Source organism: Meriones unguiculatus, chromosome 14, assembly GCF_030254825.1.
Source record: "Meriones unguiculatus strain TT.TT164.6M chromosome 14, Bangor_MerUng_6.1, whole genome shotgun sequence".
Lineage (NCBI taxonomy): Eukaryota > Metazoa > Chordata > Mammalia > Rodentia > Muridae > Meriones > Meriones unguiculatus.
The window spans coordinates 66,724,683-66,743,218 of NC_083361.1; the positions used below are offsets into that span (position 1 = coordinate 66,724,683).

Here is an 18,536-nt window from a genome sequence, read left to right on the forward strand (position 1 = left end):
GAAGGATGATCAAGTACACAGATACCTGGGACCATGTCTCCTCTGTCTTATCCCAAATCAAGGCCTGTGATCTTATGCAGATGTTTCTACTTCTTCAAGTTCTTCTGATTGAACCTAAGCTCTTCTTCCTGTTATCCCATCATCAAGATATACACGTACCTACCATCCTACACATACTCTTAGTAGAGTCACGTCCACATTAAGCTATGTCATTTACATTCCCATAAAATTCAAAATTTCATTATGAAAAATGTACAAACTCGGGAGCTAGGAGACTCTCCCACTCAGCCCTGGCTTCCATCTACTGAAAACCTTTGAGATTACCAAATCCCAAATGCTTGTTATAAGGAAGTAAAACTGGAGGCCTAGGGAGGTTAAAGGCTTTGGCCAAGGACAGCAAATATCAAAGTCAGCTTCACTGTCCAGGATTTTCTCCCAGCAAGCACCCCCTCAGCCTCTCCCAAAGTCCAGTTCTACTCACATATAGCGCAAGTGGGGATTCTTGGCAAAGGCTCTGGGCTGAATGTTCCGAAGTCCAGAATTCTTGATGGTCCTAAGCAAAGAGGAAAAGACAGTTAGCAGAACTCCAGCGATTACAGCCAGAAGGAAAGCAAACTCTGTGAGTGGGGTGTAGTTCTCTTCATCACTAGTCACCCTAAATGGCTAACTGTAGCCTCCATGAGAGACATGAGCCCAATTCCTTTGGAGAACTAAGATAAGAGTGGGATACGAGTAGTCATTTCCCATTCAGACCAGCAATTGAGAGTCAGGGCTCCTGGTGCTCCAGAGACAAGGGAACTTCAATCTTTTTGTGCTTTCTCTTCCGCCTCCTCCTTCTCCTCTTTTCCTCCTCCTCCTCTTCCTCCTCTCCTCATCTTTCCTCCTCCTCCTTCTTCTCCTTTATCTTCTCTTCCTCCTCCTTCCCCTTACTCCTGGTCCCCCATGTTTAAAAAACTGAAGTCCACTGTAGTAGTGACTAAGACTGGGGATAGACTATGTAGGGTTGTGCCAAGCACAGGGTTGACGAAAGAACACAATCCAAGATGACCTCTTTGGACCAAGGTGGCTCCCAACAACCCCTAAATGGGTGGCGCCAATCTTCCCCAAAGAGGATTCATGAGAAGAAACCCTAAGGTGGCCAACTTGCCATTGCTGCTACTTTGGCAAAACAGATGACAGGCAGTATCCCAGCTGTTCCTTAACAAGCCACACCGGTGTACTCACAGCTTCTGGAGTCCCGTGTAGAGCTCCATGTCCACAGCGTTGAGTGTGTGCAGGCCTCGCCAGTTCTCTATGTGTCTGCAGGAAGACAGGAAAGGTCAGGTCACTACAGGCAGGGGTGGAGTGCCAGCTTTACAGTCAGACTCGAGCTTGAAGCCTGGAGCATGAGCCATGACTTCTGACAAATCACCAATTAACTCTGAGTTCACTTTCTCCCTCTGGATGGTGGGGTTTGTTGCGTGACGGACCCACGGCTTCTAAGTGTGGAGCCAGCGGATGGAGTGTTCAGCATGTCTCCCTAGCTCCAGAGCAGTTCAAACCCATTCCTCAAATTTCTCACTCAATTTACTTCCTTCTTGTTCCTATTCGGGATTCTTCTAACATCAGGCTCCTTTTAGAACTTTTACTTTCTTAACGCCTGCACAGAAATACAATATAAATGACTTGGTTTAGGAAGTAGGGTGTGGCTTGCCTGAAGGCATGACTTCTAGGCAACTAAGATAAGGAGAAATGTGATGTATGTACCCAGCAGGGCACAGACGACCACTCCATCTGCATGGCCACAGGGCATTCCATTTGGAGCTCAAGGAAACCAATGGATTAGGATGGACAAAAAAGTGACTCCAGAGAAGGGGCACTGTAGGACTCAGGCACCACAGAGGTAAAACAGTGTGACGTGAGAACTCTGGAAGCCAAGCTCAAGTCTGATCTCTGAGACTGGAGTGCAGATTAAGCAAGCACTTTAACCGATCTGAGTCCCTCGTCTCTTAGTGAAGGAGAGATACCCTACCACAGCAGTTCCTCCTCCTGCCATCACAAAGCTATCTTTCTAGAGATTTCCCTCCGGAGACCTCCATTTTAAAGAGGGTTGTGTCTAGCAAGAAGACTACATTTATTAAGTAATAATTAATTCATATTCTCAGACTAATCAGAGACAAAAGGCACTGTTAATTGAAGCTCTTTATCAACAGACACAAACCAGTGTTAACTGGCCCAGTGCACAAACTCCAACTCAAAGCAAAGAAACTCAAGGCTGCTTTTATGATGAGAAGACTTATCATGAGTATGTGTCTAATTTTTGTTAGTTCCTGGACACTGACAAGAAACATACATTCCTTCATTATGGCTTTTGGAGTGTCCAGGTCAAAAAAAACATTGCCTTACTGATTACCAAGACCTTTTCATGGTATGAAAGACAGCCTTCAACGGGATACCAGAAGATTCGAAGAAATCCACCCCAGCCCTCTTGGAACCTGAATATCCAAGTATCCAGAGTACAATATGTAAAAGGTTCAGTACCATTTTAGTAAAGAGCACAGCTACTTGAGGCACACTCTGGTCAGGAAAGTGACCACTTTTCCCCAGACAGCTCCTCCCTTGCCCGACCACACCAATGGTTCTGCCATCTGCCACCCGGTCCAACTAGAGCCAAAAAGGCAGCGTGGCTGTGGCTGCCAGGATGCCTGGCAGCATTTCAGAGCCACAGAGTGACAAGGTATGCCAAGAGCCCATTTTGAAACACATTCTCCCAGAGCCCCTATGGAGAAGCCAGAAACACTAGCATTTGTTGGGGACATTGACCAGGTGGCCAGGTTGGCACTGGCCTCTAACTCTAATGCCTTCTCTCTGGAAGCCTCATGGTTTCAAGGCAGTTTTCATGCCCTGGTCTCACCGAGGTAGGAACACTGACAACATTTCAGAAGCAAAGGAAAGCCAAGAGAGCTAAGACCACCTGTGCCACTAAGCCCCTCTAGCGTCTATTCCTGGGCCATGGGCCATGTCAAATACCAAGGAGATCACAGTGTTTATACAGCATGTTCTTCGTTCACAGGAGCCCAGCTTTCTACATGGACCTGTTCCCAACAAGTAGCTATCAATCAAATTGCTTAAATAAATGAAATCACTTTTCTTAGCCCCTATTAGCATTCCACAAATGTGTCTCGATGATTGGAGAGACGCCAGTCATTGCATTCTGAAACTTTAGTCACTTCAGCCTTTATGATCTGTGCTTACAAAATGGACCCTTTCTAGACTCCCACACACTCTAAGAAGTGGCAAGTGAAGGAAGCAGCAGGGTGGAGACCTCCAGTAAATTAGATGACAGCTCTGGCATCCTTGTTACGCCTGAGCGCTCCTCAGCCAGGGAACAGCAGTGTTGCAGCCCCATTGCTCAATGGTTAGAGGTCAGGGCTCGGGAACAGTGGTTGGAAAACTACAGGTTGGGGCCAGATCCAGCCAACTGTTTGTATTTGTATAGCTTCAAAAACTAAGATTCATTTTCATGTTTGTTTTCAAACATCAAAGTAAAAACAAACATACTTTGTGACCTGTAAGAATTAGATATAATCTATACTGCTGTGTCGTATCTGTTCACTGCCTCCTACAGCTACTTTCAAGTTTTAAAGTTGAATCCTTGTTGCAGAGACCATATGGCCCACAGGGACTGGATTTACTCTCCTACGGTAAAAAGGTTGCCAACCCCTGCCTAGAGCAAGGCTGCCGAGAGAATACTAATCCAGGAGCACTCCACCAATAACAGTCTGCCCATGCCACTTCACCTGCCGGTGCCTCCCTTTTCTCAGCTGTAAAATGGGAATGATGAAATGCCCGCCTCATAAGAAGAGAAGCCTTTCTGTGTTTTTTGAGGACAGATGGCACCGTACTTCTGTTAGAAGTTGTCATTTCTTGGCCATAGTTTATTTTTTATTTTTTTAAGAAATAGTAAAAGAGTAGGGTCATCATTGATATTAATGAGCCATCATGGCAGGCGGGTAGAAGGACAGGAAACCTGTCATTCATGACTTTCAGGAAAACAACTTCAAGAAAGCACTTCCGAATCACCAGGTAAAGGACATTTGCCATTGGTCTGTCAACCTGAATTTCATCTCTAGAAATACACAAGATGAAGGGTGGAAACTAACTCTGGTAGGTTATCTTTATAGGCACATGCGTGCACACACACAAACACACACACTAACAACAAGATACAAGCAACAGCAGCAGCAGCAAAAACAAATGTATATTTAAATAAACTGATTTTTTTTTAAAAGAAAGAGAATCCCCATGGTGGGTGAAAGCAGGGCAAAAGAGGAGCATGCCAGGAAAGGTGCAGCCTTGACATTTGCAAATGATGGTGGCTGGCGCCTGCCAACTCTTCCATGACTCACTGCTTGGTACCAAACAAGAGAGGTCACTTATGGTAACTCTCCTGGCTGCTATTAGAAGGCTACAAGTTTCAGTGGGAAAGGCTGGCTCTACAAAGCATAATAAATGAATAGGATGAGGTAAGAGAGTACAATTGGCATGGTTTTTGTTAATGCCAAATGGGGGAGGCAGAACCTAGTGCCAGTACATAGGGTTCTTCGTGTCCGGTGCTTTTTCTGGGTACTCCAGTTCAGTAAGTACACATTTTTTAAAGGAAGGCTGGGCCTTAAATGAACCCTTAGGGGATGAGTGACAGGAGCTAGGCTGGTTCTCCCTGCAGATATCTCCCAAAGCCTGCTGTGGGGTTAGGAGGAAAGAGAGTTCAGAGCGGTGATGGGAAGATGATAAAATGCACGGCAATCTGGCCCATACGAACCCAGAACCCTGCCTCCATCTTGGAACCCTGCTGCCACCTTGCATCCCTGCTCCAGTCAGGGACAAGGGGGAGAGGGTAGAGAGATACCAAAGAGCTGTACCTGGGTTCTCTCCCTTACCTTAAATCAATTGGCTCCACGTTAGGATGCTAACAGCAACATTCTCAAGAGGAGGCAATTTTGTCTCCCAGGGGACAGTCGGCCCTATCTGCAGACAGTTTTGATTGTCACAACTGGGGAAAAAAAATAACACTAATGTCTAGTGGATAGGTGACAGAGACACACAGGAGAGACCTGCAGAAAAGTGTCTTTCCCAGAGGTCCCCGGCTCTGAGATAGTGACCTTTGCCTTATCACATAAAGCACCTGCTGAAGTTGTCATTGAGGCTAGAGTCGCATGGCTTAAAACATCACTTTTGAAAAATGACTGCTTTGCATCAAACACTGGGAGTTTATGGCCCAAAACAAAAAGCCTGCTCCTACGCCAGTAAGTCTAGGAGAGAAATCAAAAGCCATGGCTCTCAGGACCCTCTCAAATCAAGGGTGTGAAGAAGTTATAGGTGAGATCCACCTGCCAAGAGCTTTTTCCCATATTCGTCTCAACCTCCTGCCCCTAAGCTTTCACATTGCTTCTCCACAAAACTGCAAAACCACCACTCTGCCAGGACTTCGCCCTCACCCCATCTGTGGCACAATGGATGGCAAAGTCCTGGAGCCAGGCCGGGCTTATTTGTGCAGCTCAGAAATCCCACTGGAGTCAAGATGGATCTCACAGAACATGGCTTGTGTGGGATCTACTCAAAGGGTCACTATGCACCTCCTCCACAGAGGTAGAAAACCAGTCCCTTTCTACAATGCATAATAGCATCTCTGAATCCTAGAGACCCAGGAGCAGGGTTCCTGATTCATACGCCACCCTGGAATATGACAAAGCATAAACTAAGCATTAATTGAAGATACAAAGCCCTTTTCTGCTGGGAAAAAATAGATGCTACTTTGTCCCATAGCTTTCTCTTCCTCTTTCTGTTCCACTTGAGCCAATATGGAAATGACTTGGCAATCTCCAAGAATCTGAAAATCACTTGGTACAAACTGTGTGGTCCATATTTTAATTAAAAACATGTCATGTCTCCTTTATAATCCCAATATTTAATGTCTGTATTTCTCTCTCCAAAAAAAAATACTAGAACATGGAGACATCCAATGCCATATAACTAGAGAAAACTAATATACAAGGAAGTCCACAAGAGGGTCAGGGTACCCTCCCCCAGCCAAAATTTCCTGTAACTTGGGTACTTGGTGAGGCAGAAAGTTGGTGGGTGGAACTTGGTCGCACCCTTTCCTGCAGACACAGTCAGACCCTCACTGCCCTTTTTCCAGCCTTTTTTCTCCCTCCCTTTCTGTCACATTGCTGTTCTTTTCAATGTGGCTTGACACAGCTATTAATGAGCTGTTCTTCATAACCATATTTCCCAGACAACTAAATTTAAATCTAAAACCTTTGCATTGTCAAGTTCCTTGCTACATCTATTTCCCCTCTCCCTAAAATGCAGTCCATATCTCCCGGGCTTCCCAAACACAGCACACAGAGCTTGAGTCACACTCTCCTGATAACTCTGTATCACAGCAACAATGTCTGCTGTGCTTTTTCACCCCAAAGCCCTCAGAAGCTTCTTCAAGTAGACAGTGGAACTCATTTCCCTGCCTCAGACAGCCCTTCCCCCTCCCTGAGATTTCTGTCTTGGATGCATAGCCATGTTAGTACTTTTCTAGTTCCTTATTTGATATTAGGATGTGGGGTCCCCTGGAGCAGCCTCTTTCCTTCCAATATGCTGTGTCTAGTCTCCTCTGCTGCCTCATGCTAAAGGCTGATGGATGGAGGTAGTCTGGCCCAGATAGGCAATAGTCTTAGAGCTGGGAACTGGATGCTCTCAGGCCAGACACTCAAGCCTCACAGTACTCGCTTTCCTTATGGAGAGCTAATGGTGTAAGGGTTAGAGCTGCAATCTGTTTGTACTCAAGAGTAAATGCATACTGCCAGGGCATCATCAGAAGAGCCATTACTAATGGTGGGGAGTGTATGCTAAGTAAGAGCAAATATATCTGGAAAGGTCTCAAGGAATTTGGAAAAATCCACAGACACACACACGATACTTATTATTTGCTTCACTCCTCTTTCTGGATATCTGAAGTTACCCTATAAATGGTGTTTTCTAGGAAGTGAAGTCATAATCCATATCTAGCTGATAATAGCTAAGTGTTTACCATCATTACATTCATTGTATCTATTCTTGGAAAAGGTAGTTGAATCGTTGTTTCTTGGTGTTTTTGTTTTGTTTTGTTTTGTTTTGTTTTTCATATGTAACTATCCCATTCCTCTAACACAGAAGCAAATAACTTCAAAAATTGGGGATACATACAAGTCTCTTCTCTCCAGGCCATCTCCAGACTTCGAGTTCTTCCTAGAAAACACCATTTATTTGTATGGTAACTTCAGATACAGGAGTGAAGCAAAGAGTAAGTATCATGTGTGTATGTGTGTATATGTTTGTGTGTGTGTGTGTGTGTGTGTGTGTGTGTGTGTGTGTGACACATCCTACATACATACAATGTGCCATGCATTTATTTAACTTTGAAGTCTTATGGGGCAATGAGAAAATTGATTTGTTATCTAGGCATATTATGCCTAGTGATCCAGAGAAGCAGCTTAGCTTTCAATTATCTGCTATCTTTAGCATTATAAACAAACCTTCCAGAACAACAGCTCCATGGAGTACAGGCCCCAAGGGGTCTGGGGAAGAGCTGCCTAGGATCATAATAGTCAAGTCACCAGCTCTCTTTCTCATAACAACTGCTACTGGGGAATTAGATGCTAGGAGAACCAGACGTGAGAGCTGGGGGCATTCGGGGTCAAGGGAAGGGGTGGCTTGAGATGGTGTCTCCAGCAAGCCAAGACATTAGCACATCAGCCTACAAGCATATGTGTGCCAGGGACCACAGCAAGCCAGCCCCACATGTGGGACCCTCCCTCAGTCGCAGAAAAGAGCATTTAGATCCTAAGGCTAACAGATGGGAGAGACAGCATCTGTGCTGGCTTCCTGAACAGTTCCAAAGCTTGTGCCAGGAATAAGGAAAGCATGTGTGCACACCTGTGCTCTTTGGATGCCAAGATGTTGTGTCCTAACAAGAAAAGATCAAGGACACAGGCCCTCTGTCACCCCACCAAGAAAAACCTAATTCCCAGGGTAAGATTTTACCTGCAAGTCAACCTGTTCCCTTCGGAGTCCAGACTGTTCTGTCCTAACCCTTGACCTGCCTGCCCTCCCTTCCCCAATCTACCTGCTTCTCTGTTCCCACTGCTGTCATTTGGAATGCTGGGGGATATTGACCCCATCTTGCCGATCATCATCATGTCAAATAACCACCACTTCCAAGCTCTTTCCATTTTCATTCTTTTCTTTCATCAGTCTATATGCCAGAGGGATCAACGCCTTCATTGCTTCCTTTTACAGTTACAACAGTCTCAAGCATCATGGTATGGCATACAAGACCCAGCACGAACTGGCCAGCAGGCCCCCTCCTCTGGACACATTTCCTTGCGGGGTTAGATCCAGCCACACTGGCCTGGCTTCTGTTCCTTCTATGAACCAGAAGTATTCCCAACTGGATCTTCCACAGAGAAAACTTCCCTGACTCCTTTAATTTCTCCAGGTCTCTGCTAAGGTCTCTCGTGGTCAGAGAAGCCAGCCCTCTGTGCCTCTCTGCTAACAGCCCCCCTATCTTTCCTCCAGTTCTTCTCTAGCACAAACTCTGTTTATGTCCTTTGTGGCCTTAATAGCCATGTGTAATAGTCTTATTTGATTATTTTATTACATTTTTGTCATAAAGTCATCTATACTAGAACCATAATGCATGAGAACAGCAATTGGATCTGTCTTGTTTTTCCACTTACTTCCAGAATCTCAAATAGAGGCAGCTGCTACAGGGTAAATATATACCTGGACAGCCTCCAAGGAGGGTACCCTACCTCTATACAAGATGGTCCCCATGATGGTTACCTGACTAGCCGTGATCCCTGATCCCTTGAATATTCCAGAGCTTAGGTCTAACCCCACAGTACCTTGATGATCCCCAAGAAAGATGTGGCTTAGAGTATAAACTGAATGTCTTAGATATGGCAGGCATCATGGGAATCAATATGGAGCCAGAAGCAGAAAGAAGATAGCCCTGAAGCTATAAAAGACCCATCTACACATCTCCTTCTCAAGGCCATGTCTGATGTCTGTCCATGGTCATTATTAAGAAGGGGGGAGCATAAAGGGACTCATTTATATAAATCAAGGAAGAGATGGCCCTTGGCACCTGAGTCTATGTGTTCCATTGTCCCTTCTATGTGACCATGAATGCCACCAATCAAGAGTTTTCCAAGGACAATGACCAGCAGCATGTTGTACAAGCACGTAAACCAAGACATCAGAGCGAATGAATGAGTAAGTGAATGAACCCCACAAAGACCCAGCATAACTTAAATGTTTAGCTGGCTGGCTCCTCATGTGTCTCTTCCCTTTTGCCTTCAACCTTCTGCCTTCAAAGAACAACTCCTCCTACGCCTCTTATTCTTCTTCCTCCTCTCTCTGTCTCCCACACCCCAATGATTTTCCATCAGTATGAAAATCAGTTTCTATCACAGCCCACCTAAAAATAAAATCTCCTTGATCTCTTACCTTGCTCAAAACACCGATTCATGCCCAGACCCCTCATTGTGGCAAAGATTTTGAAAAGATTCATTCATAGGCGGAGACCTTCCTCACCTCCCTCTCACATTTCAACTTAGTTCATTTCTGTTCTGTCCGCTCTGTAGGAACCATATTGAGAAGGCTGCCAGCACTTCCCATGCTGGTGACTCCAACGGATTCTTTATCATTGTCCCATTACCCAATCTCTTGGTAGCATTCTACCTAGTTAACCACTCTTTTTTTCTTGAAACACACTGTTTCTGGCATGGTTGGCTGCACAGGCTCCTAGGTTGCTGCTTCATGTTGGACATTCCCTTTTAGCTTCCTTTGTTAATCCTACATACTTTGTCTGATCCCTCATTGTCAGTGTCTGCTGGGTCTCACCCTGAGGTTCCCCTTTTAACCTATTCCCTTCATGGCCAAGATGATCTCAGCCAGGTGTTTGGCTGTAAGACCCACCTATATGGTGTCACCTCCTCAAGGCTGCCTCCAGCAAGACCTCTTTCCTACTGGAGATTCCCGCATTGTGATTTATCAGATCCAACAGCAGCCCTTGCTTTCTACTTCTGAGCTTTCTCACTCTCAGCAAGTTGCATCAGCACCACTCAGTTGTACAAATCAAACTCCACCACTCCTACCCTCTCAGTGTCTAAGCCATTGGTAAGTCCACCTTCTGAACACACTCCCTCCAAAATATGGCCACCACTTCCACTCAGCCTGAGCAAATCTGTCTCTCATACAGAAGCCTGCATGAGTATTTTGAAACTCGTGATAAATTTGAACATAAACAAAAAGTACACAAACCTCCAGTGACTTTATTTTCTGTACTTGGCAGTTGTGATAAAATTCAGACTTCATGAAGGCCAACAAAGTGTGATGTGATATGACTCACACTCCTTCATCTCCAGCTCAAACGAAGCTTCCTCTTAGCTCAATTGCCTTTTCCCTCAGTGGTGTCCTGCCTTTTCTCCAGGACCTCATGTTCTCTCCATCCAGCAGGGCTTTCCATTTGCGGTTTTCTTTAGCTAAGATGTCACTAAAGGGTCTCTTAAAATGTCACTGCCACTGTGGCCTTCTGTAACCAACCTAGCCACTTAACTTTCTGTACCCTTCTCCTAGCTAAATAGTCACCAAGCTAGGGGGCCATGTTTCCCTGGGAACATACAGCAATGCATAAAGACATTTTCCCTTTACTGGGGAGGTGGAATTGGAATCTAGTGGGAAAAGGCCTACAGTGCACTGGACAGCCCCCCACAACAAACATGTTTTTTCCCAACCTCAAATGTCAATAGCACCAAGGCTGTACAACGTTGCTCTACATATTTCCTTTGTCCCAATAGTCACAATCCCTCACTTACGTGATTTATTGTATATAGTGTCTCTCTTGCACAGTGGAGTGCAAGGTCTGGGAGAGCACACAAATTTCTGGTCTTGCTCATTATCCAACCTACAACAGCCCAGGTTCTGGCATGTATCAGAAAACATAAAGTAATAAATGACTGCTCCTCCTCAGAACATGATGACCTACATCATTAATTCATGAAAAAGCTGTGGATACCAAGGTCTTCGGGGGATCAGCCTCTTTTCCAGCTATCTAAAGAGAGTAAGACATAGAAAATAAATAGAAACACTGCCTATGTGTAATTGAAGTTTTGGTTTCTTTGTATGTTATGTAAATATGCTTTTGTTTTAAGCCCAAGTGTGAGATTTTAGTTGGGCCATTGTTTGTCCACACCTGTTAATTGTCTTGTGGGGAGTGTGGCTTTTGCCAACTGGTAACATGTCACATGGAAAAGGGTCTAGCACTCTGAGAGTATAAATGAGGCCAAGAAAGAGACCATGTGGCATTCTGTGTGGTGTTCGGTGTTGGCGTGTGGCATAGAACAGTTTGGAGAGACCAGAGACCAGAGACAGTGTGGTGGTTTGGAGCAGATGGAGAAAAATTCTTTGGGGGGGGGCACAGCAGCGTGGAGGAGGCTGCTGGCTGCATCTGTGGTTGATGGAGATTGGTATTGAGCCCTAAAAGAACCCCTTGACCCTAAATAGCCAGGAGAAGCGAAGGAGTCTGTGTCCTCTCTCTAACACTAACCTTTTCTCTCTTCTACTTAAGGTTGCAGGTTTGGTGGAAGGGAGGTAGAGGCCTAAACACCCCAAATAAAGTACAGTTATGAAAAAGACCACTACAGATGGCTTTCCGCTACACCTATGCATTGGGATCAAAGCCTGGAATTCATGTGTCCCTGGGAAATGAGCTCTTGCGTGCAGATGAGACTTGACCATGCCATTCAACTCCAGACCCTGCTAGACATCTTAGCTCTGAAGCAAGACAGAAAAGGAAGGGAAAGAGCCTGTGGCAGGACACACACAGTGACATTGACCCTTCTTCCCCAGTCATCCCTGGAGGAGAAAGGCTGAACAAGAAGATGAGTCTCATTCTGGCCAAGCAGCTGACTGGAAAGAGATCTAACAATATGAGCTCTGAGCCTAAGATCAGCCGGCCTCAGGGGTTCTGAGAGAGCTGTCTTTCGGGTGGTCAATTTCCTTAGAAAGATATGAAATGGCCAGGCCACCCTTTACTGAATTATAAAGCACTTATCACTTCTTTAATAACTACCCGCATGGAGGACTTAATTCACTCAATATGGAAGTTATAAAGGCGAATTGGTAAGTGAGCATTAAGCGCAAGTGCATTGCATAAAGACTTATGAGGGCAATATTTCCCCCCATTAAAGGAGTAGATTTTCTCACTGCAACTGTGTCTCAGAGTTAATTCGAGAAGTCTCTCCAGAGCTTGGGGCATTTTCATTGTTAGAGGGTAAGTCCAGGTCACTGAGAGGAAGGGAGGCCCTCGACTTTGCAAGAATAATTATCCCAGAACCTGAAAGTGTCAGAGTGATTAGTCGAGGTAACCATCAGAAAGACAAGATGCCATTCACGGTTCTTGGCTCCCTGCTCTGCACACATGAGGGTGAAATGTGAATGGGACAAAGAGAAGAAGAGTTATAAAGATGAAAGGAAGAACGAGATAGACCTCGGCAGACCTGTAAGATGGAGGAGGTCCCAGGAGCCACATCCTTTAAGAGACACTGATTTTTCATTCAGAATCGAAAGGGAAGAAAGAAAGTAATGCTAGTCTATCAGAGGAGTAGTTCTGGAATTTTTGAAGGTTCCAAAGGATTCCATGTAGGGAGATGGTAAGATGGGCTTCTTTCCTCAGTAAACGAAGGAAATGTTCTTTGACCTTTTTTTCTCCTCAGTTCCAGCATCATAACCATTTTGCTTTCCTCCAGCAATAAACCATCTGTTCTTTCCCCCATAATTTCACTTTTTTCGAAATGGTCTCTCTATTCACATGACTTCAATTACTACCTAATTAGAGATTAATTCCAGTTCTGAACCTACACCCTTCATGCTTAACCTGCAGCCTGTCCTACAGTTTTTTATCACTGTATGTATTCCCTTCAACTGCAAAAAGAAATTACGAACAAAACAGCTTGTTCCTAACCTTCTGAACTCTCCCTAATTCTTCCACTGAGTTTTCCTGACTAAAACAGAATGGCAGGAAACATGAGTAGACTTAACATATGCACAACACCAGCGAGTTAGCAAAACTGCTGCGTTCGGGAATCTGTAGTAAATATGGAATACACGCGACAATCAATTAGTGATGTCTGCCATGGTCACAGTATATGGAGGAACAATGAGAGTACCTCCCATAATTCATATCTTTCCAAGAGGTTTTCTGACGTCTTTTCTCTCAGACCCACATCCTATCAGGATCTCACTCTTTTCTCCCTTTCATTCCATCTACACACATAGCCCATGGGTGACACCATCTGTATTCAGAGCAGGTCTTCCTTTCTCAGTTAACCTTCTCTGGAAAGAAGTGTGCCTCCCCAGTCTCCTGGATGGTTCTAAATTCATCTAAGTTTACAGAAAGATGAACCAGCCTTCATTCCTCCCCCGTTTGTAACTCAGCCTCTACTTTACACATTAGCCAAACAAGCACCTGCTGCCCAGATTTGGCTCGTGCTATGCTCCTGATCCTACCAGACCCTTTCTTCTCAGGAAATTTGTGTGGCTGAACATCTTCTGGGCTTCTGATACCCGCATATTTCCCTCCTCACTAAGCTTTTCTCAAACCACCCATCACTACCCAGATGCAGTCACTCAGTGATCCCAGCCTCACCCTTCAATTACTGGGGAATTATTTCTGTGCGGCTGCTGATGTACATATGTGATCCTGTCACCTGTGAGGCTCAGCATTATTTGCCTGGCTTCCCTTGTGAGAACAAAAATTCCTTGACAACAAAGACGGATGCATTGTTTGTTCTGTTTGCCCTCTTGTCTGCAGCACTTCTGTGCTCAGCTCAGCTCAGCCAAGAGTGTTTAGACCACACAGGGAGACCCAGGCTGGAACTGAGAGAAGTGAGCTCCATCCTGAGGCAGAAAGAGCTGTCCAAGGTCTGGGAATAGGCTGAAGCTCAATATGAAGGGACAGAAAAGCATAAAACAGGACAGAGGAAAACATGCTGACTGATGCACACACTCCTCAGGTCCTTGTCCTTCACAACTCATCCCAGATGACCCTACCTTATGACAGCCTTTCTTGGGACCCCTTTTCCAGATCACAAAGCCCTCTGTCATAGAGCCAATGCTGATATTTAAAACAGGCACCATATGAAGAAGGCAGAGGTGGAGACAGATGAATAAGAACAAAGTATAATGACATAGGCATTAAAAATGACATTATGATACTTATTTCTTTGTATATGAGCTAACTCTAAAAAAAAAAAAAAAAAAAAAAAATGCCTTAAGACCTGAGTTCAATGCCCAGAAACCTCTTGGCAGAAAGAGGAAACAGACACATGCAAACTGCCCTCTCACTTCCACACATGTGCTGTGGCACACATGTGTACAGGAACAGCATGGGGAGGGGGGAGCATTAAGAGGGGCATTAAGAGGAATGATTTATTTGCATAAGGACGAATTCCAAGTGCTTCTGGACATGACCTTATAAGGGGAGAGGAAATCTAACCTGGCTCCAGGCTACATAAACTCCAGAAGGCAACGTATGGGATGTGGGGCTACATGCCCCAGGACACAAAGCCTGGGGCAGCGGGAGTCTCCTATTCCTGCAGATCTCAAGACAAGATTTTGGGGTTTGGAGATGCTTTGACCCCGCTCTTACTCCAGGCTGGCTCTCCAGCCTCACACCTAACACCTAACGTGTTGGATCAGAGTCCCCTGAATTTCCTCCTAAGCTTTGTTCCTAAATCAAGGGATAGAGTGAGGGTGGGAAGGGGAGGCAGGGAGGAAGAGCCCATGATTGGAGTATAGACAGCTGCAGGGGTTACCCTCTGTTATGAAGGTAGCTTGCTGCTTACACAAATTCTTAGCTTTAAATGTTGTGCCAGCAAATGTCCTCCTGTACTAACAGGTCCATCTCCCTCACACAACTTTAGATCCTTAGAGCAGAGGCTTCATCTTTTATCTCGGTATCTCCAATGTCAAACAGGGCTCCTGACTCAACTCCTTGCTAAACATGGCATGGATACTGCACTGCCTCTCCTCCCCTGTGCTTTCAGCTTTGCCAAGGATCCTTAAAGGAATCATTCAAATAAGCAAAGGGATGCTGAGGAACCCCTTGGGAATCCATAGAGGGACAGGGAAAAGGAGCTGTGGTCAGGGGCTTGCTGGAGCAGCATGAGCCCTGGAGGCTGAGCTGTTCCTCTGATCCTACAGAATAGAGACTTCAAGGTCAAGGTGGTGGCTCTTTCTGCAACTCCAACATCTGGAAAAATGCCTTGGGAGACTCAGCCTTGGCTTCTATACTTGAAGGAACTCTCCATCTTGATGTCTACAACAGTGAGGAGTCCGGGGGGGGGGGGGAAGACAAAGCAGTTAAAATTAAGTTTGGTTCCCTCAGAAGTGGTGATGCCCTGTCCCCATGAGTACAGAAAAAGGAAAACTTTATAATTTAGGGAGGCTGAGTTCAGACCAGACAACCCCTGGGATGTTCACGCCTCACCACAAACAGCTCTCTTGCCCCACTGGGTGTCAGGAGGAAGCAACACAGAGGCTGGCAGAAGCATTCAAAGCACTTCCCATGAGCCTCTTTGCCCATTGAGCTTACTGACAGCCTGCTGCTCTGGAAAGACGTCCTTCCCCTGGTTCCCTCCTGCCTGGCCCAGCTAGCATCCCTGGGCATCTTTATTCCTGGGCAAAGGGCTGGTTGAGCCAGGCTGACTTCGGCAGCAGTCCTGAGAACTCTACTAACCCCTTAGGAAGCTGACTGTGTGTGTCAACTTTACTTCACTTGAAAGCACAACTGTATGCTGTTGTTTCATCCTGATGAAACAGGGTGGTGGATTTCCCTTATTTTACTCGCAAGCCAGAACACTCCCTCCAAGACGACTTTAGCGCCTCATTGGTATGAAGGGATGCTTAACCACCCACTGCCGTGAGATGTTAAGAAGTCTAGCCTCAATCCTAGCTTCTCAGCCGGAGCCTTCACAACCCAGTTAGCACAGAGAGTCCTTGTCCTGTTAAACGGACCTAAGTCCAGTATATATGTCCTCACCACCAACTTGCTAATGCTAACAGGGCCCGCTGCCGAAATCACACATTATTAATTTTGAATTTAACAGCATCAGAGCCCAGATTCACCATTCACTGGCTCCTGTAGTCAACCTGACCAGCTCTGATCAGACCCCCACCCCGATACCCTGTCTGGGTGTGGTACATCACACCGGCAGGGGAATCTGGCTACCTCCTCCCACAGTTTCATTTGATGGGACATCCCTGACACCCAGTTCCTCACCTCTCCACAAAGCTTCCTCCTGAACAAACCCTAAATGTCTCTGCTGCCACTGTGGTGTATACCTATGACTTCCTGTCTGGGCTGGCGAGTTTTAAATCAACTTTACACAAGCTGGAGTCATTTGGGGCAAAGGAACCTCAACCGAGAAAATGCCCCTGCCAGATTGTCCTATGGGCAAGCCTGTGGTACCTTTTCTTGATTGATGATTGATGTGGGAGGGCCCAGCTCACTGTGAGCTGTGCCACCCCTGGACTGGTGCTCCCGGAAGCTTTAAAAAAAAAAAAAAAAAAAAAAACAAAAAACAAAAAAAAAAAAAAACCAGACTGAGAATGTTATGGTGAGCAAGTCAGTAAGCAGCATTCCTTCATAGCTTCTGCTTCAGCTCCTGCCTCCAGGTTGCTGCCTTGCTTGAATTATTGCCCTGACTTCCCTTCATAACAGATGTGTAAGCGTAAGCTGAATAAACCCTTTCCTCTCCATGTTGCTTTTAGTCATGGAATTTTTATCACAATGATAGAGCCATAATTAAGACTTTATCTCTGTTTCTCCCTCCTTCACTTGGGCTTCCTGACGTTTCCTTCCAAACCAAGGATGTGCCATTCATGATCTTTCCCCATTAGGGTCCTCTACTCCAACTATAAAGCTCCAGACAGCTCAGCTTGCCACCAAACCTGATGACCAAGATCCACATGGTTTTAGAAGAGAATCTACTCCCACAAGTTGTCCTCTGAGCTCTACATGCACGCAACATCATGCATGTACGTCCACATGCGCACATACATACACACACACTGTTTTACAGAGCTCTTTAGATGGTCAAACCAGCCCCCCCAAGAAAAACCACAATAAGCTGTAACACACTGTGGGGATGCAGGAAAGTCAAGTTTGATCATTTCTATTTATCCTGTAATCAGCCTGTTTTAGATTCACAATCTGACCAGCCTGACCCTTGGTAATCCTTCATTAGAGCTGCTCTTTCAAGCTCCATCAGATTTTTCACTGGTGTGGAAAATCATCATCTCTTCTCCAGGAAAGACCCTTTTCTTCTCATTCTATGTGCACCAGAGAAGGTGCTAAAAGTTCCCACAGAATGTCAGTTGCACCCAGCTGTGAAGCAAACACACACAGAGACACACAAAGAGACACACACATGCACACATATCATCGTGCTGCCCTGTCAGAGGTGCTGCTGATGAAAGAGGAAAGACTGTTGCTACCTGATGGGAATACCGTCAGGGCTTCAGCACATTCAACAGATGCTGACCGGGCACAAGCCTAGCAAAGCCCTCTGGTGTGCTATGTGTTTGATAGTCATTTCATAAATGTCTAGATTATGAGACTGATGGTCAGAGTATTGTATCACAATGCTCATTCTCAATGCTGCTGTGTTTAGGTAACACAGCAATGCCTATGTCATCCATCTCACTTCATCTCATCACTCAGAGACTACCTCTCATCAATACAAGAGGGGTTGAGTATAATACAATACAAGGTTACCATTGTTCGGTTTATTATTAATTATTATTAATTTCTTATTGTATCATCTTCCTAAAAAGAATTACTGTGAGTGTGTAAGACTAGGGGGGAGAACAGTATCTGGGGGTTTTGGTACTGTCTGTGGTTTCAGACAGGTTGTGGACTGTCTCCTCTATGGATAAGCAAAGACTTCTAAACTAGTCCCTGCAAAGGGGCCCTAGGCTATCAATTCTGAATTCGAAGAAGCCTGGTGCTCTCATAGCTTGATGGGGAAGGTAGACATACAAAAGCACTAGTGACTCCAATGCATGTTTTCATGGGGGACGGGTACATGTGTACACATGCAGCTACATGTGAAGTGTAGTTCATGATTATGGAGTCCAGCAGTCAATATTGGTCGTTTTCCTCAATCGTGCTCTACCTTGTTTGTTGAGATAGAGGCTGCCATGTTTATCTAGAGTGTTCCAATTTAGCAAAGCTGGCTGGCCAGCAAACTCTGGGGATCTCCTTGTCTCCTCCTCTCCAGCACTGGGATTACAAGCTCATGCTACTACACTCAGCCTTTTTTAACGTGGGTTCTGGGGATCACACCTAGGTCCTCATGCTTGCATGGCAAGCACATTGCCTACTGAACCATCTCCTCAGACCCCGGTTCACATTTTCTATTACTGACTGATATCATGGCAAAACCATGAGCCTCATT

At 45.4% G+C, this 18,536-nt stretch overlaps 1 protein-coding gene across 7 annotated transcripts in view; it reads right to left on the bottom strand.

Moving 5' to 3' along the window:
* Window positions 1–18,536, bottom strand: part of Ntrk3 (neurotrophic receptor tyrosine kinase 3) — a 385,009-nt gene that overhangs the window by 322,425 nt on the left and 44,048 nt on the right. For all 7 annotated transcript variants that reach the window (XM_060367388.1, XM_060367387.1, XM_060367392.1 and 4 more), the window contains 2 exons: window positions 1,225–1,299; window positions 482–553 (listed from right to left, as the gene is read on the bottom strand). In XM_060367388.1, coding sequence (XP_060223371.1) covers window positions 482–553; window positions 1,225–1,299 — 147 coding nt within the window. The remainder of the gene's footprint in view (window positions 1–481; window positions 554–1,224; window positions 1,300–18,536) is intronic.